Source organism: Hemiscyllium ocellatum, chromosome 2 (genome assembly GCF_020745735.1).
Source record: "Hemiscyllium ocellatum isolate sHemOce1 chromosome 2, sHemOce1.pat.X.cur, whole genome shotgun sequence".
NCBI lineage: Eukaryota > Metazoa > Chordata > Chondrichthyes > Orectolobiformes > Hemiscylliidae > Hemiscyllium > Hemiscyllium ocellatum.
Genome location: NC_083402.1, coordinates 124,012,613 through 124,029,618, shown reverse-complemented (window position 1 = coordinate 124,029,618; position 17,006 = coordinate 124,012,613). Strand labels below are relative to the sequence as shown.

Sequence of the window (17,006 nt, the reverse complement as noted above, 5' to 3'; positions counted from 1 at the left end):
TAAAAAATTTGCTCCTATATCAGAGGCACAGCAGTTGAAGAAGGCAACTTACCGTCATCTCACGAGGAAACCTGATGTTGATCTAGACAGTGATTCCCACATCCCAGAACAGAATAAACAAAATAATGTATCAGTAACAAAGAATCATATGACAGCACCTTATTTGCATTCCCTCGCTAGAGAAGATGGTAAATTTTAATAAATTCGTATACATCCATAAAAGGTTAGTATTGTACAGAAAAGTTGTATTGAAATTCAAAGTTTCAAAGTGTTATTTGCAAAAAAAAACTCATGCTTATACTGGCAGGGTATACAAAGTCTTTCTGCAATTACAATGAAATTAATCTTAAACTTGTTATGACTTTAGTAGTGTTCATCAGCTACTGAAACTTGACTGCTATGCAATTTATGTAGCTTGGTGAGAAGATTTTCATGGAGCTTAGACAGCTGTATTATCAGGCAATGGTGAGCATAATAATCACTTGTTAAGCAATACTGAGCGCCACCTATTGGCAGAGACATTTCCCATTATATTATACAGCTACCAAATAAAATGATATACAATTTAAAAATTATTTTCAAAAATTAAAACAATTTCAGTAATAAATAAGGAGCTAGAAAATAGCAAGTAAACCATTTCTTTGATCATTTTCAATTACTCCACTAATTTTATTTTTCTAAAACCCTTTAGCATAAAATGATTCAATACCAATTCTTTTGTCTCTCCTAATTCCATCTTTCATCTCACATTTCATTTCCAATACTTGATTTAACACAAAATAGTCTAACACTTCCTAGTTCAAATTCGTTAGCTAATTCGCCATTCTAAAATTGACTGGCCAAGAAGATGCAGTGATTTGCCCTGTTCAGACATGTTGTAGATGCTCTCTGGATGGCATCACGCCATTTGGATGATCCGTTAATAGCAACTTGCCACACAAAGCCCTATAGAAGTCTCTGGGCAATTTCAGGACTAGCAAATGGGACAGTTCATACTAAAAATCCACTCCAATGAATTAAAAAAAAACCCTACCCATCCATTTCATCCTCATTCCTAAGAAAAATTACAAGGACCTTGTAGGCATCGATATTTAAGATCACCATCCATTCGGCTGCCTCTACTGATTCTGTTTCCTATTAATCAAATCTATATCATCCTTCTCCTGAACTCTCATTTCTCTAATCTTCATTACTTCGCCAAGTTCATTTTACTTGAAACGCTTGTTCATTAGTTTCATTCCCATTCAATCACTAAGCACCCAATATTCCTTCACAATCCTCATATTAGCATTGAAAATGTTTGCTTCTCTACAGGTACTGTTTCCCAAAACTGCCATGATCAACCCCTCTTACATTTTGATACTACAGATATATTTTCTTGCCTCCAATTCCAATTTTCACTAGACACATGCTGGCTCAGCTAAGTTGAGCCCAGATGTCTTTCCCCAAATTCTGCTCATCACATAATCTACTTGTTTACTCCTCTGCATCACAGTCCCCTGAACATCTGCTACTGAAACTTTCATCCATTCCTTCGCAACCTCCAGACTCAGCTATTTCAATAATCTTCTGGCCAGATTCTCATTTTCCTCCCTTTGACTTCAGCTCATCTAAAACTTCTCACCTATCCTATACTAATGCCGACTCATTCATCATCATTACCTTGATTCCCACTTCCTCATTCTACAGTTTAAATATCAGTCCTCTTAATTGAAAATCTTCTCTTGCCTTACAATAATCACACTCTCAAACTTTCCATTCCTGTATTGTTGGTAAGTACAGCATCCCCTTCTCTTCACATCATTAGTGATGATCACATTTCAGTGAATAGACCATATGGTGTGGGCCATCTTCCTTAAACCCCCAAGACCTTTCCTCACTTCATCATCTTTAAATGGATTCCTCAAATTTCAGCTATTTATCCAAGTCTTCTAACAGTTTTGTTGGCAGTGTTCACTTTTTCATTATCCTCCTCTAAAACATCTTAGGGTTGTGTCCCTAAATTAAGAAAGGTGCTATTATCCTTGTTTTGGTTTAAGGTGCTTTTCTAAGGCACTTGCTTAAAATTACAGGAGGCAGACTGGATTGTTTGGCAGTTCCAGCAAGAACACCTAGCATGGATCCTGGGGCAAGGTAGCTCCAAGCTTTTGGATAAGGGAGGGTTTGGAAAGCTTAAGGAGGGGGATCTTTAGAGCAGGCAAGTGTCAAGGAAGGACTTGGACATCATGTGTGCACTGTGTGTGTTCTTCAGATTTAAAAACATTGGGTGTGATGATCAGGCTGCCAATATTGGCAACCTTCTCTCCATATTTTGTAGGTAAGCTAGGTGAATGGGAAGGTGGCGAAAGCTGGATACCTGGCCTATTTTACATGCCCACCGACCAAAAACACACCCTGTCAGGACAGGTAGCATCCAGCCTAAGATCCTCATAACAGAACACAACCAAACCATAATTTTGAGAAGAAAGGTGGCAGTGGTTTGGGTAGAGTAATCTGAATACCAGTTTTGATAAACAGACATTTGTGTGACAAAAGTTATCAGATGTGTCTTTAAAAATGTTGATATGCAGGAACAAGCTAAGATTATCATTGAAGATGAATAAAGATGAAGTAAATTAAGTTCAGCACTGTAAATCATGAATTTTAAAAGTCCACAGTTTGTATTTTAGAAACATTTAGGTTGGATCATGAAGGAAAGGGTGAGGAAGGTAATGTTGTCCATAATTCTGAAAGGCACAAGTCAGAGCAATTGCAAAATTGTTTCATTATTTCAACACAAAGATGGGAGGTACAAAGATAAACATTCAAATAATTCTAATAAATATAAACAGAATAAAATATACAAAGAGAGAATATGAAAATTTTTCACTGAAGTATAGAGACAACAAAAATAAAAACAGCTGAACCACAGTGCCGAGTGAGATGAAGATTGTGTGCATGAGGTCCCCAACCCAAGCAGCATAACGATTATACAATGGAATCATGAGATAGTAGACACGGTTGAATGAATAAAGGCACCTAACTGATGTGGAGAATCAGAGTAAAAGGAAAAAGAGTTCCAGAAAATCTTAAAATTTATGGACATATTGAGTCAGAGACTGAGCAATTAGTTGCAGCACAGAAGAAACAATTTCAGACAGTAACTAGCATTGTATTGTTGCAACAGTGTTCTTACTCAAAATCAAATTAAACAGACTAAACAATCTTTGCTGCAACTACCTCTCTCGTTGCAATCCACAAAAGTAACTATTTATTCCATGGTCGCTGAGCACCAAAGTCATAGCTTAGTTAAATAGATAAGCCAAAATCTGGATACAAAGTGTTTGGCATGATTATTTATATAAGCTGCAAGTTAAAGTTTTGGTGGGGGAGGAAGGGAAAGAAGACTGTGTACGCTGCGTTTTGATATAATAGAACATTTCAGTTGGGAAGTATCAGTGACAAACCACACCAGTTTAAAAACAGACTTCAAGTGTTACAAACAGAACTGTCAGTACCAGTAGTAAGACTTGATAAATATTTCAACATGTAGGCCTGACCACAATCCTTCCGTTCTGCTCTGCTTGTCTCACAACGAACTTTCATATCATACTTCTCATCAGTATACATCCTGCACAAACTCTAGACATCATCACAAAAAGCTCCCAACCACCCAAAACATATGGGCAGACAATAATGACATCTCATCCTGAAGAAGGTGCACAGTTATTAGTAAACATTTGTTGTTATGTAGTGGAGCTTTTCATAAGGGCTAGTGTCCAGATCATAGAACGGATAAATTCCCTCCTTTGTCCTCGAGTAGACTCAGCCTTTCCCTAGCTATCCTCGCCTTCTTTACAGAAGCATAAAATGCCTTAGGATTATCTTGTCATAAGTATATATCTCGACACTTGGGAGGATTGCCTGGGTTACCAGCCTCCACCTAAACACTCCTTTCTTTAAAAGGAATCCAGACCACCAACTTCAAATGTAATTATATCACTTCAGTATGAAAAATGCAAAGACACAATAATATCAAATGATATAATTCTAAAAGTGGTGCAGGAGCAGAAGGACCCGAGTGTATATGTGCACCAATTATTGAAGGTGACAGGACAGGTTGAGAGAAGAGTTGAAAGAGCACATAGGATTATAGGCTTTAAAAATAGCCCATTAAAGCAACAAAGTAGCACTATTAAATTTGAAGAGAACATATTTTAGCCTTAACAGTGTGTGCCACTCTTCATAAAATATGGAAAAGCGTTAGAGAAAATGTTTTTGTTAAATCACAAGAATGGTGATTAAGAAAGTTCAGGTACATAATTATATTTGACAATTTGGAACAGTTTTCCTTGGAGGAGAGAAGTTGAGAGAAAGTCCAATAGAGATGCCCATAAACATGAAGGATCAAAGCATAATAATGGTGAAGAACTGCATCCATTGTTGGAACAACAGAGAACAAGGCAACTGGTAAAGCAACTAGCAACATAAAGAAAAACTTCTTCATTCAACTAGTGTTTAAGATCTGGTTTGTCTTACAATGTCTTAGCAGAGACAGGCTCAGTCAAGGTTTTCAAGAGGGAATTGGATTGTTATCTGTGGAAAAAAAAATGTGTAGGGCTACAGGGAAAAGGCAGGGGAGTGGCACTAGTTAAACTGTACCTACAGAGAACTGACAAAGGCAGAAACTTTGTCATTATCTTGAATGCACTCTCGAGGTTGTTTGAAGCCACAGCAAAGTTTAGCCCCCATATAAAGCAGAAAAAGGCTCAAAAATGTAAACTTCATCGTGAAGGCGTTAGATTGGTGGAGATTGTAGTGCTAAAGGTAACAACTTTTAAAGGGAGTGAAAAATATTGAAAATGCTGCAGTATGGATTAGTGCATTATTCAGGCAGAAACATAAATAGTACCCAAGATGTAAATAATATCAATTGAATCATCAATTTTTAATAAAATGGGCACTGCCCTGGAAAAGGCTATTATTTTCATCCCATAAATACTCGAGTAAAAGTCAATCTCATGGAAAGGTCCACCCCTATTTTTGGCCAAAGCTTCTCAAACTTTTCCTATATCTTGTGTAAAAGCTGACCCTAGTTCTTCACAGATAACAGATCAACATTTCTGAGTCAAGGTATTATCCTGTCCATGTTACAAAGAGGAAATGAATTGTTTTTGTGCTTTTATCTGATTTGATGTACAATTCACACCAATTTGGAACACAGTCATATATCTAGTGGAGGTTTTCAAATTTCTTCATTTTGTGTAAAAATGCCTTTCAGAAAAAAAAACAGCAGTGTTTAAACTTAAAGTTGTTGAAGGTGCAGAGAAGACAAGTAACCATGTAGCAGCAAGAGAATCTTGTGATTCAAAGAAATTTGAAAGAGACTATAAAGAAAGAGATTAGTTCTAACTTCAGGCAATGCTTAAAAAAAATGTGTGCCAACAGAAGTAAACCTAGCAAGTGGCCACAATCGGGGGAAAAAATGTTGCTGAGTTGGTACTTGAAAATCGACAAAATGGAAAATGTGTTCATTGTGAAGCCACCCAAATCCATGCACAAAACGAATCAATGAAGGATGGAATTTTTTATTGTAAGGCAAGTACCAGATGGTGCACAAGATTCATGAGAAGGAATGACTTAATTCTCCACTGAAGTACTAAGATTGCACAAAAGCTGCCTGCTGAACTAGAAGATAAGATATTAATTTCACCAGTTTGTAATCAGAAATAGGCAGAAGGAAGTCTTCAAATTATCATTCATTGGAAACACAAATGACATGCCTATTACTCTCAACATGCCAGAGAATCAAACTGGAAGCCAAAAACGAAAAGAAAAAAACAGTATTGGTAAAAACCACTGGCCATGAGAAATATAGACTTACTTTAGTTCTTTCTCATAGTGCTGTCAGCCATAAGTTAAAACCAATGGCTGTTTTTAAGAGGCAAACTTTGCCAAAGGAGAAACTTCCAAAAGGAACTATCATCCATATACATCCACAAGGCTGGATGAAGGATGGTGGATGTAGAAAATGGATAAAGAAAGTTTGGAATTTACAACCTGGTGGACTCTGCAAGGAAAAGAGTTTATTCATCTGGGACCAGTTTAGATCACATCTTGCAAAGAATATTGTTGATAACATCCGATCACATAACACTGATGCAGTTGTAATTCCAGGCAGTCATACAAGTATTTTGAACTGATAGATGCTGGTATCAATAAGCCATTTAAGGACATGATGAAAATGAAGTGGAACAACTGGATGTATGGTGGAGACAAAACATTTAAGAAAGAAGGCAGTACGTGGGCTCCATCACTGACACTGATCTGTGAGTGGTTCATTGATTCATTGAAAAATAAAAACTGACACTAGGTTCAAATCATTCAAGAAGCGCAGAATTTCGTATGCATTGAACAGTACAGAGGATGATTGTCTACGAGATGGCATACGATAATGTACTATCTCTAACTATGGACGGTGAAGAAGAGCATCCATATGGTGATATCATTCATCCTGATGACTATGAAACTTTATTTGGTGCTGAAGATGTTGAACAGTATGATTATGCAGGATTCTAAAGAACTTTTGTATCTGACATGCTTAATTTAAGATATACTATGTAATTGTGATTTAAAACCATATTATGTTTATACTTCACTTTTTGAATATATAAATAAAAACTTACTAATTGTCTTTACCCAATAATTACCATTATTCAGTGATTTTTTTCCTTTACTCATTTAGAGATTAATTGGTGTTCTGCTAAAGATATGATATTTTGGACCACAGCATGAATTACAGCCCCTCAAAAGTAGTATCCATGTAATAGTCGACCCTATAAATTTAACTTTAAAAAATAATCTAAAAAATTTGACTTTTACACAAGTATATGCAGTATTTTGGTCACAGCACATTGCATCAATATCAATGTGTACAACCTAATTTGAACAAGTGTACAATTTAGTTTTTAATAAGTGATTAAAAAGGAAACCGCAATGTATTTATAAAGCATCTTTCACTTCAGCAGATTTCACACCATTATGCAACAAGTGAATAACTTGAGTACAGTCACTATTGGAATACAAGAACTACAGTACAAATGACAATGTCAAATGTGATACTATATAAGTTGAATATGAAGAATGCAGAGAGACAATAATATCAAAAAGGGTATAATTCTAAAAGCAGGGCATAGATCTGAGAGGGCATAGATCTGAGACAACAGTGCCATACATACTTATTGTGGCACTGGATTTATCAAAATATACCGGAGGACAATGACACGACGTAATTAACTTTCTTTGCCTAAAATATGCAACTTGATATTTTGCAATAGATTTAATGAAACAGGACTCCATCATACAAACCATACTGGTATGGTCAATAGTTGAAAATTAAATGTGTACTTATTAATATAGTTACTGGATCATGCGCAACAGTAATTAATTGCTATCCAATATTGAAATCAAATCATGAAAACACAGCTCCAAAGGATTAATAAAGTTAATGAGAATGTAATTACTGTCTTAAATCCTCCCTAAAATTTCATAGAACTTGACAGGTAGCTCAATTGCAAGTAAAGTTCAGTATATTAAGTTATGTAAAAGCATAATGTGACAGCAAACATGACAGTGTTTGGATCTAAAACTATGTGATGCACTGTGATTTGTCTTCCATGCTGTTATTTTTCAGTGTACGTGATCAATGTTAATAAGACAAGCACATGTACATGCTTCTTCTAACTCTCAGTCTGCAAAAAAAAATCCATCTTTCAGGAACAAAAGAAATTACAATGAACTAACATAGAAAAATGCACTTATCTCAAAATGACTAAGTAATTCATTAACCGGCCATCACATGCAGATCTGCTCTACACATAGTTGGTCTTGGCACAAAATTGATCAAGTACAATTCTCGTAAACTGAAATAATTGTGAATTAAATATCAGTCACTTTTTCCTTCATGGTAATTGCTCATTTCTCCCTTGTTTCCTTGTTCCATTTGCTGGCAAGGGAGAAATGGGAGATTAAAGGGCTAAGTGTTACAGGTGGGACCAAACTGAACACCTGAGGTTCTATTTGGATGTACTGCACCTAATTTTCTTCAGGCTGCTACCAATTACCAATCTTTCTTTTACAGAAAGCACATATTGAGGATACTGAAAGATTGAAATAAAAACAAAATTCTACTTAGAAGCTCATATAGCATTTGTGGAAACAGAACAGTGCTAAACTTTCAAAATGATGACCCATCAGCAGAACAAGTAATGTTATCATCCAACCTATCAACCTATGATCTCCTTTCATCCAACCTATTACAGACTTGCTTTTAGCGCCTGCGCCATCCACCCCTTGCTCAAAACCATTGCTCACTTTTCCCCACCACTTATTAATGGTTATCGGCCTTGAACCATCAACTCTTTCTTTTTCCATAGATGCTGCCTGACCTCCTGAGCAATTGCAACATTTTCTGAATTTTATTTCCCGGAAGCTGAACACATTCTTTTTAACATACAAAGGTATAAAACCACTCTTATTCTGACAGAAATTGGAAGTAGGGGAGGAATGGGGATGTGTGTTAATTGTTTCAGGTGGGACCAAACTAAACAGCCAAGGTATTGCTTGGATGAACCAGTTGTTCCTGGACTTGAGGGATAACACCTTATCACCTGCCTAGGCATCTTACAACCTTCAGGAGCAAACACAGTTTACCAATTCAGAATATGACTATCATCAATGTTTTTGTTATCCTCCCTCAATTCCAGGGGTCCTGTTTTGTATGGGTTGCTTCCAGCACAGTCATCCCACTTTCAACCATTATTACTTCTTGTTAGCACCCTGCCCAGCAGTTCTCTCCCTTGGTTTATCCTCTGCAATCTTTTTGTTTACACATCCTTTTTTCTTTCTCTCTCTGAGCACCAACTTCATGTACTCTATTCACTTCATCTCCACTCCCCTCTCCTCTCCACCCTCTCATCAGCATAAATATCACCCTTTCCTAACTATTTTCAGCTCTGACTATGGGTCACTGGACTCGAAAATGACAACTCTTATTCTCTCTGCACATGCTACCACATCTGAGTTTCTCCACATTTTTTTGTTTCTGCTCCTTGACTTAGTTCTCAAGCTCCTACTAATTAATATTGTGTATCAGCCTCTCTTTTTTTTCAGAATACTGTGGAACGGAAAATTGACATTTAAAAAAGATTCCTCTTTAGCCCAGTTAAGTACTCATGTTGTTCATAATCACAGTGCTGCTCCTCGTCTCCACCTGAGACACTACGGATTTCTTACAGAGACTCAGCACCCACAGACCAGTCGAACCGGGAACATTCCTCGTCACAATGGACGTTTCTGCACTCTACATCAGCATCCCCCACAATGATGGCACCGCGGCAACAGCCTCAGTACTCAACACCAACAACTGCCAGTCTCCAAACACCATTCTACAACTCATCCGCTTTATCCTCGATCACAACGTCTTCACCTTTGACAACCAGTTCTTCATCCAGACACACGGAACAGCTATGGGGACCAAATTTGCACCACAATATGCCAACATTTTTATGCAGAGGTTTGAACAAGACTTCTTCTCTACACAGGATCTCCAACCAACATTATACACCAGGTACATTGACGACATTTTCTTTCTCTGGACCCATGGCGAGGAGTCACTGATAAAACTACACCATCTCACCATCAAACTCACCATGGACTACTCTCGACTATCTGTCTCATTCTTGGACACATGCGTCTCCACCAAGGATGGACACCTCAGCACCACACTCTACCACAAACCCACAGACAACCTCACAATGCTACACTTCGCCAGCTTCCAAACAAAACATATTAAAACAGCCATTCCCTATGGACAAGCCCTACACATACACCGAATCTGCTCAGATGAGGAGGAACGTGACAGACACCTGGAAGTACTCAAGGATGCCCTCACAAGAACGGGGTACGATGCTCAACTCATCGACCGCCAGTTCCGACGTGCCACAGCAAAGAACCGTAATGACTTCCTCAGGAGACAGGCATGTGCTGCAACTGACAGGGTGCCCTTCGTTGTTCAGTACTTACTAGGAGCTGAAAAATTAAGCCATGTTCTTCGTGACCTGCAATACATTATCAATTAGGATGAGGACCTCACCAAGACCTTCCCCACACCTCCACTACTTGCCTTTAAACAACCGCCAAACCTCAAACAGATCATTGTTTGTAGCAAACTGCCCGACTCTCAGGACAACTCCATACAACCCTGTCACGGTGGACGCTGCAAGACTGTCAGATTGTGGGCATCGATACCACTATTACACGTGGGAACACCTCCCACCTTGTACATGGCAGGTACTCATGTGACTCAGCTAATGTTGTGTATCTTATACGTTACAGGCAAGGATGCCCGGAGGCATGGTACATTGGGGAAACTGAGCAAAGGCTGTGACAACGGATGAATGGGCACCTCACAACAATCTACACACAGGAGGGTTGCCTCCCAGTTGGGGAACATTTCAGTGGTCCAGGACATTCAGCCTCAGACCTTCGGGCGACCATCCTCCAAGGTGGACTACAGGACAGGCAGCAGAGAAAAGTGGCCGAGCAGAGGCTGATAGTTAAGTTCAGTACCCATAGGGAGGGCCTCAACTGGAACCTTGGGTTCATGTCACATTACCATTGCACTATACACATTCACATACACATACACAGACACAGGTACACACAGAAACCCACACATCCTTATACACACACACTCTCACACATGCACCCCCCCCCCCACAGACTTAAGACACTCTGCACTCACTACACACACACACACTTTCTCACACTCACAACCCCCACCCCAGACAGACAGACAGACACACACACACACACACACACAAAACGACCCACATGCACACATATTTTGTGGGGTGAATTTGTGTTTGCAAGAGTTACATTGTACTTGGCTCAAAAACTGCATGCATTCATGTAGAACTCCGAGCTCAAAAACTGCATGAATTTATGTAAAACTCTGCTATCTCACTTTTTAGATTAGAATCAATCTAAGCATCATGGCATAGACAGAGAACACAGGGGGCTAACACCTTCAACATATTGTCTAGCTATCACCCATTGTTAACAGCTAACCCCAGAATGCAACTTTTAAAAAAACGTTTTGCGATTTACACATGAAAGAAGTGAAACTATCACTGTATTCTAACAGATGAAAGGCTTAACAGACAATCAATTTTTCAATGTATAATTTCAGTTACGTCACACTGTAAATTTTTGCTATAAATTCTGTGTTACGATCGAGCCCTCCACTATCACCTGATGAAGAAGCATCGCTCCAAAAGCTAGTGTGCTTCCAATTAAACCTGTTGGACTATAACCTGGTGTGTTGTGTGATTTTTAACTTTGTCCACCTGAGACAGGTGAGAGGCAGAGAGGGGACTTAAGTTACGAGGCCGCAGCACTTCAAAGCCACGCCCCCTTGCTGACAATAGACTCCTGTCCCCGAGCGTCGCAAAAACCCCTCGAAGGAAACTGGCGGGGGCGCACAGGGCTGGGCGTAACGCTCTCTTCCCCCACCGCCAACCACTTGCGCCGAGCTCGAGCCACTTTGTCCACAGGTTTTCCCCATGCTCAGAGGTAACGCCCCCCACCTTTCTGCCACGCTCACCTGTGCCCCTCCCCAATATCCCCCGCGCGCGCTGGCGTGGCTGTCCGTTGCCGCCGGCTCGCGCCTCCCTCACCTGGCTGCTCCTTGAGCTTCATGATGGACAGGGTGTAGTGGGCCATGTCGAAGAAGGGGTACATGGAAATCCGGGAAAATTGCACGACGAAATTGGTCAGCCCCAACGTCGACACAATATCCATTCTTAGTTGTTAACAACCCCCACTCACGCACTTTTTTTTTAAAAAGATCTTTTCATATTTTGAGGGAAAAAAAACAGCCGTGAGGAAACTACAGAGAGAGAGGCCGCAGACGTATCGTGTTACCGGCGATAATCCCCGAGTTTACACAAGTGGGTATCGGATATCTCTCTCTGTTTCTCTCACACACAGTCCGGGCTGTGGCGGTCGGGATATAAAAGGGCTTGGGTTAGGCTGACGGGGAAGCACGTCGCCACGTTAAAGTTACTGTCGCTTTTCTGTCTCTCGGGGTTTTTTTTTAAAAAAGCAGAGTGGTGGCGCGCGCACCGAGCCTCGCAGACGGGAAATGTGGAGCTGGCATTGCGCATGCGCGCGCGGCCACCCCGCCAGCTCAGCATCAGCACCAGCACCAGCACCAGCACCGTCCCCGGCCATTCACTCTCTGTACCCAGGCGAGGTATCGTGGAAGAAGGAAGTCCATTCAGCTTTTAGTAGAGACGAAAGGAGAAGTTGGTGGGAGAAGCTCAGCAGGTCTCACACCTTCTGTGCAGAGAAAACAGAGTTAACGTTTCGGGTCCAGTGACCCTTCCTCGGAAGTAAGACCTGCTTGAGCCTTCCAGCAATTTTTGTTTCTGATTTCCGTGGCATCTTTCATAACCTCAGAATGTCCCAATCCATTTTGCAGCTTATTAAATTATTTGCAGTTGCAGTTACTGGAGTAATTCAGGGACTCGGTCATCCAAGTTGACCAAAGCAATGTGCTAATGACTAGGTCATCTGTTTCCATGGTGTTTGGAGGAATAAATATTGACCAGGACACCAAGGTGATATTACTCTTCCAGATATTGCAACATTATAGGTTTACCGAAGAATCCAGGCAGGACTTTAACATAGTGCCTGAAATATGGCATATTTGACAGTACAGCACTCTCTATTTCAGAATTCTTTGCTTAAATATGTGCAGGGGTTTGAACCTGTAGCACAGTTGAACAGTGGCAAGCACTGCTGCCTCTCAACATCAGCCTTGGGTAACCGTGTGGCATTTGCATGTTCTCCCCATATCTGGTTCTCTTCTGGGTGCTGAGGTTTCCTTGCTTAGTCCAAAGATGACCAGTTTAAGTAGATTGGCCATGTCAAATTGTCCCCTAGTGTCAAGGCTTAGTGGGTTAGCCATGGTAAATTTGGGGTAACAGAGATAGGGTGGATCCAGGCCAGAGGACTGTGCTGATGTGATGGTCTGAATGGCCTGTATGGTCACGTATGGTTAATTTAGTGTAGTCAGTCCACCTATTTTGCACATCTTTGGACTGTGGGAGGAAACCCAATCAAACCTTGAACCCTGGTGCTGTGAGGCAGCAGTGCTAACCACTGCACCCCTGTGCCCATAGCAGTAAACTTTGCTTGGGTGTAAAACCAGTATTACACTCTATCCTATCAGTTAAACAATTAGGGAAAAGGTTAATAAATGCAAAACATTTAGCTGAGTCTAATGTCAACATTCTGCATTAACAAATGCATTTACCACCTGGTGAGTTAGCAAAAATTGTTTCTACAGTGCAAAAACAGGCCATTCAATCCACCTTTAATTCAGGTTAACATTTATGCTCCACATCAGCCTTGTTCTACTCCTACATCATTCCACCCAATCAATACTTGTTGTTTTATTGATTTCTGTGTTTCTAACTGTCTTCTCCACGTGTGCATCTTTGCTTTTCATTGTGCAACTATCCCAAGTGTGGTCTAATCAAGATTCAATATAAGTTTAACATCTCTACTTTCAATTTTCTCCCACTAGAAATGAACCATAGTGGCTGTTTTAATTGCCTTATTGGCTGTCTTCACTGCTTTTAGTGATTTTTAAATCTGTATGGACTCAATCCTTTTTCTACTGTATCCCTCTCAGGCTTATTACCTAAACAGCAGATTGTTTTTCTTATTCCTCCCAGACTACACTTTATGATAATGATATTTGTTAGCCAATTACATGTCTACTCTGGAAAGTTGTTAAAGCATTTTTGTATTTTGTTACTTATAACAAGTGGTTCTGCAACATGATAAATGATGAAGGGCTTGTGCTCGAAACGTCGAATTTCCTGTTCCTTGGATGCTGCCTGACCTGCTGCGCTTTAACCAGCAACACATTTTCAACATGATAGATGAGACAAAGTACTTGCTGTAATTGCACTTTTCACCTTCTCCATTAGAAGCACATGCCCTTATTTTAACAGATTAATCCAAACCCTCACTATGGTCTTGCTGCAATATTTATTGACTTTTCTTCTATTTGTTCCTTCATTCTTTTATTTGGTACTTTCTAGTTTCCTTCTTGCAGCTGTTGACTTAGAAATTCAAGTGTTCTTTTAAGCAATAGATTGCACTTATATATATATTTGTACAGTATTAAATCATTTTGAAGAAGTCTTTAAACAAAGTTTGGATACTTAAACTGAATTCTAGGCGTAAGTTTGCTCGCTGAGTTGGAAGGTTCATTTTCAGATGTTTCGTCACCATACTAGGTAACATCAGTGAATCTCTGGTGGTGTGGCTTGCCTTTTATTTATGTGTTTACATTTCCTTGGGTTGGTGATGTCATTTCCTGTTCTTTTTCTCAGGGAGTGGTAAATGGAGTCCAAGTTAATGTGTTTGTTGATAGAGTTCAGGTTGGAGTGCCATGCTTCTAGGAATTCTCACGCATGTCTCTGTTTAGCTTGTCCTAGGATGGATGTGTTGTACTGATTAGGCTGCAATTGTGGTCACCAAATTTATAAGAAGGAATGTGAACACTGTAGAGAGGGTACAAAGGAGATTTATCAGGATACTGGCCAGGCTTGAGGATATTCTGAGGTGTGAGGAGAGATTAGATAGGCTGAGTTTGCTTTTCTTGGAGAAGTGAAAGTTGAGAGGGATGTGACAATGATGTGTAAGATAGTGAGGCATGTAGATAGGAAGGCACTTTTTCTGTTAGTAGAGGGGTTAATGACCAGGGAGCATAGATTTAAGATCATAGAATCCCTACAATCGAAATGGTGTCTTTCCTCATCTGTATGTAAAGATACTAGTGAGAGTGGGTCATGTCTTTTTGTGGCTAGTTGAAGTTCGTGTATCCTGGTGGCTAACTTTCGGCCTGTTTGTGCAATGTAGTGTTTGTTGCAGTTCTTGCAAGGTATTTTGTAAATGACATTAGTTTTGCTCATGAGCTGCAATTTTAGTGTGTTGGTGGGTTTGTGGGCTACCATGATGCCAAGAGGTCTGAGTAGTCTGCCAGTCATTTCCGAGATGTCTTCAATGTAGGGGAAAGTGGCTAGGATTTCTGGAAGTGTTTTTCTGGAGTTAAACTGAATGCCACAATAATATTTTAGGACAGGAGACTTAAGCTTGATCCAGTAGGTTAGTTTTCAAGAGTCCCTCAAAGGAGGAGTGAAAATTTTAGGGAGGGCAAATTAGAGGGATTTCAGTAGTAAATACATGATCGCCAATGTTAGGTACAAAAAGCAGGAATGCAAAAATATCCAAATTTAAGTAAAACATGGCAAGTTAATTCTCATGACTGTCAATTTCTTACTTTGTTTAAAAATACATACGTCAACAAAACAAAAGAGCTGGTCATTAACGTTTGGAAGTAAGGTGGAGGGCACATTCCTATCGACATCAATGGAGCTGAGGTTGAGATGGCTGAGAACATCAAGTTCCTAAGAGTGATGATCACCAGCAATCTGTCCTGGTCCACTCACGTTGATACATCGGGGTTAAGAAAACACAGGAACGCCTCTCTTTCCTCAGAAGGCTGAGGAAATTCAATGTGTCCATAAAAGGGTCTTACCAATTTTTACAGATGCACCATAGAAAGCATTCCATCCAGATCCATCACTGCTTCGTATAGCAACTGTTATGCCTAAGACTGTAAGAAACTACAAAGAGTTGTGAACACATCCCAATCCATCATGCAAGTCAACCTTCCATCCATTGACTCAATCAATACTTCTCACTACCTCGGAAAGGCAGCCAACATAATCAAAGACCCCTCCCAACCCAGTTATAATCTCTTCTGTCTGGCAGAAGGTACAAAAGCTTAAACACATGGACAAAGCGATTCAGAAACAGCTTATTGCCTGCTATTATTAGACTTCTGAATGGACTTCTCAATTTCAAATCTAATACTGAGCTTGCTCTTTGTGTACCTTCTCTACAACCACAACATTGTATTCCTTGTTCTGTTCTATTGCCTTATACACTTGTACAGTTTGATCTGTCTGTACTGCACAGAAAACAAAACATTTTGCTGGAATTAGTTGCATGTGACTATAATAAATCAAACCAAATCAAAAAGAAAAGACTGCAAGTGAGAGAGTTGAGCAAGTGGCAGCAAGGTTAGGAGAGTTGGCGAGTGGATAGGTTTCTCAGGGAGTAGTACAGCTCAATCTAAAGTTGAGTCTCACAAGTTTTGTCAGCTGTGGCATGAAATGATGCCAAATGATGGTAAAATATTCAACATGGGTCCTGTTATATAAGCAATGCTAAAATGGAATGTTGCTAAATGAGACAACTTAAAATGGAGGCTTATTGTTTGTACCCTTAATCTTGACTCCCCAACCAAAGAAACTTTCTCCACTTATACTTCAGTAAATTGTTTTAATATTTTCAGGTCTTTGATAAGACTACCCCTGAACCTTTATACTGATAGGATGCAAGACACAAGGATGCAACCCATTCTCATAATTTAAACCCCAATATCGTTTTGATGAATAGCATTGCATACCTTGAAGTTTACTCTTGTGATGTGATGCCCTTGATTGTATGCAGTATTCCAGATGGAATCTAACCAGGGCACTGTACAATTGAAATTTAGTTTATTCCCCTTTGTATTTCAGGCCAATTGTTGGTTATGACGCACATTAATGATTGGACTAAAATGTAGAGCATATGATCAAGCATCCACAGTGGCATGAAAATTGTTAGGGTAGTAAATAGTGTGTTGGGGGGGGGGGAGGGGGAGGTGGTAGCCATAAACTATAGGAGGATGTCAATAGAAAGATCAGCTGGGCAGAGCAGTGGCAAATGTAATTCACTCATTAAATTGTGAGGGAGTACACTTGGGAAGAAATAACAAGTCAAAGGAGTGCAGTATAAAATAATAGGATCTTGGAGAGTAATGAAGATCATAGAGACTG

The 17,006-nt window shown here is 39.7% G+C and overlaps 1 protein-coding gene across 1 annotated transcript in view; it reads right to left on the bottom strand.

Annotated features, from left to right (window-relative positions):
* LOC132828949 (trimeric intracellular cation channel type B-A-like) overlaps positions 1-12,160 on the bottom strand; it is a 42,922-nt gene extending 30,762 nt beyond the window's left edge. Inside the window, exon 1 of the mRNA XM_060846174.1 lies at positions 11,718-12,160. Within this exon, the coding sequence (XP_060702157.1) occupies positions 11,718-11,841 (124 nt within the window). The 5' untranslated portion in view covers positions 11,842-12,160. The remainder of the gene's footprint in view (positions 1-11,717) is intronic.
* Between the last annotated feature and the right edge of the window lie 4,846 nt (positions 12,161-17,006).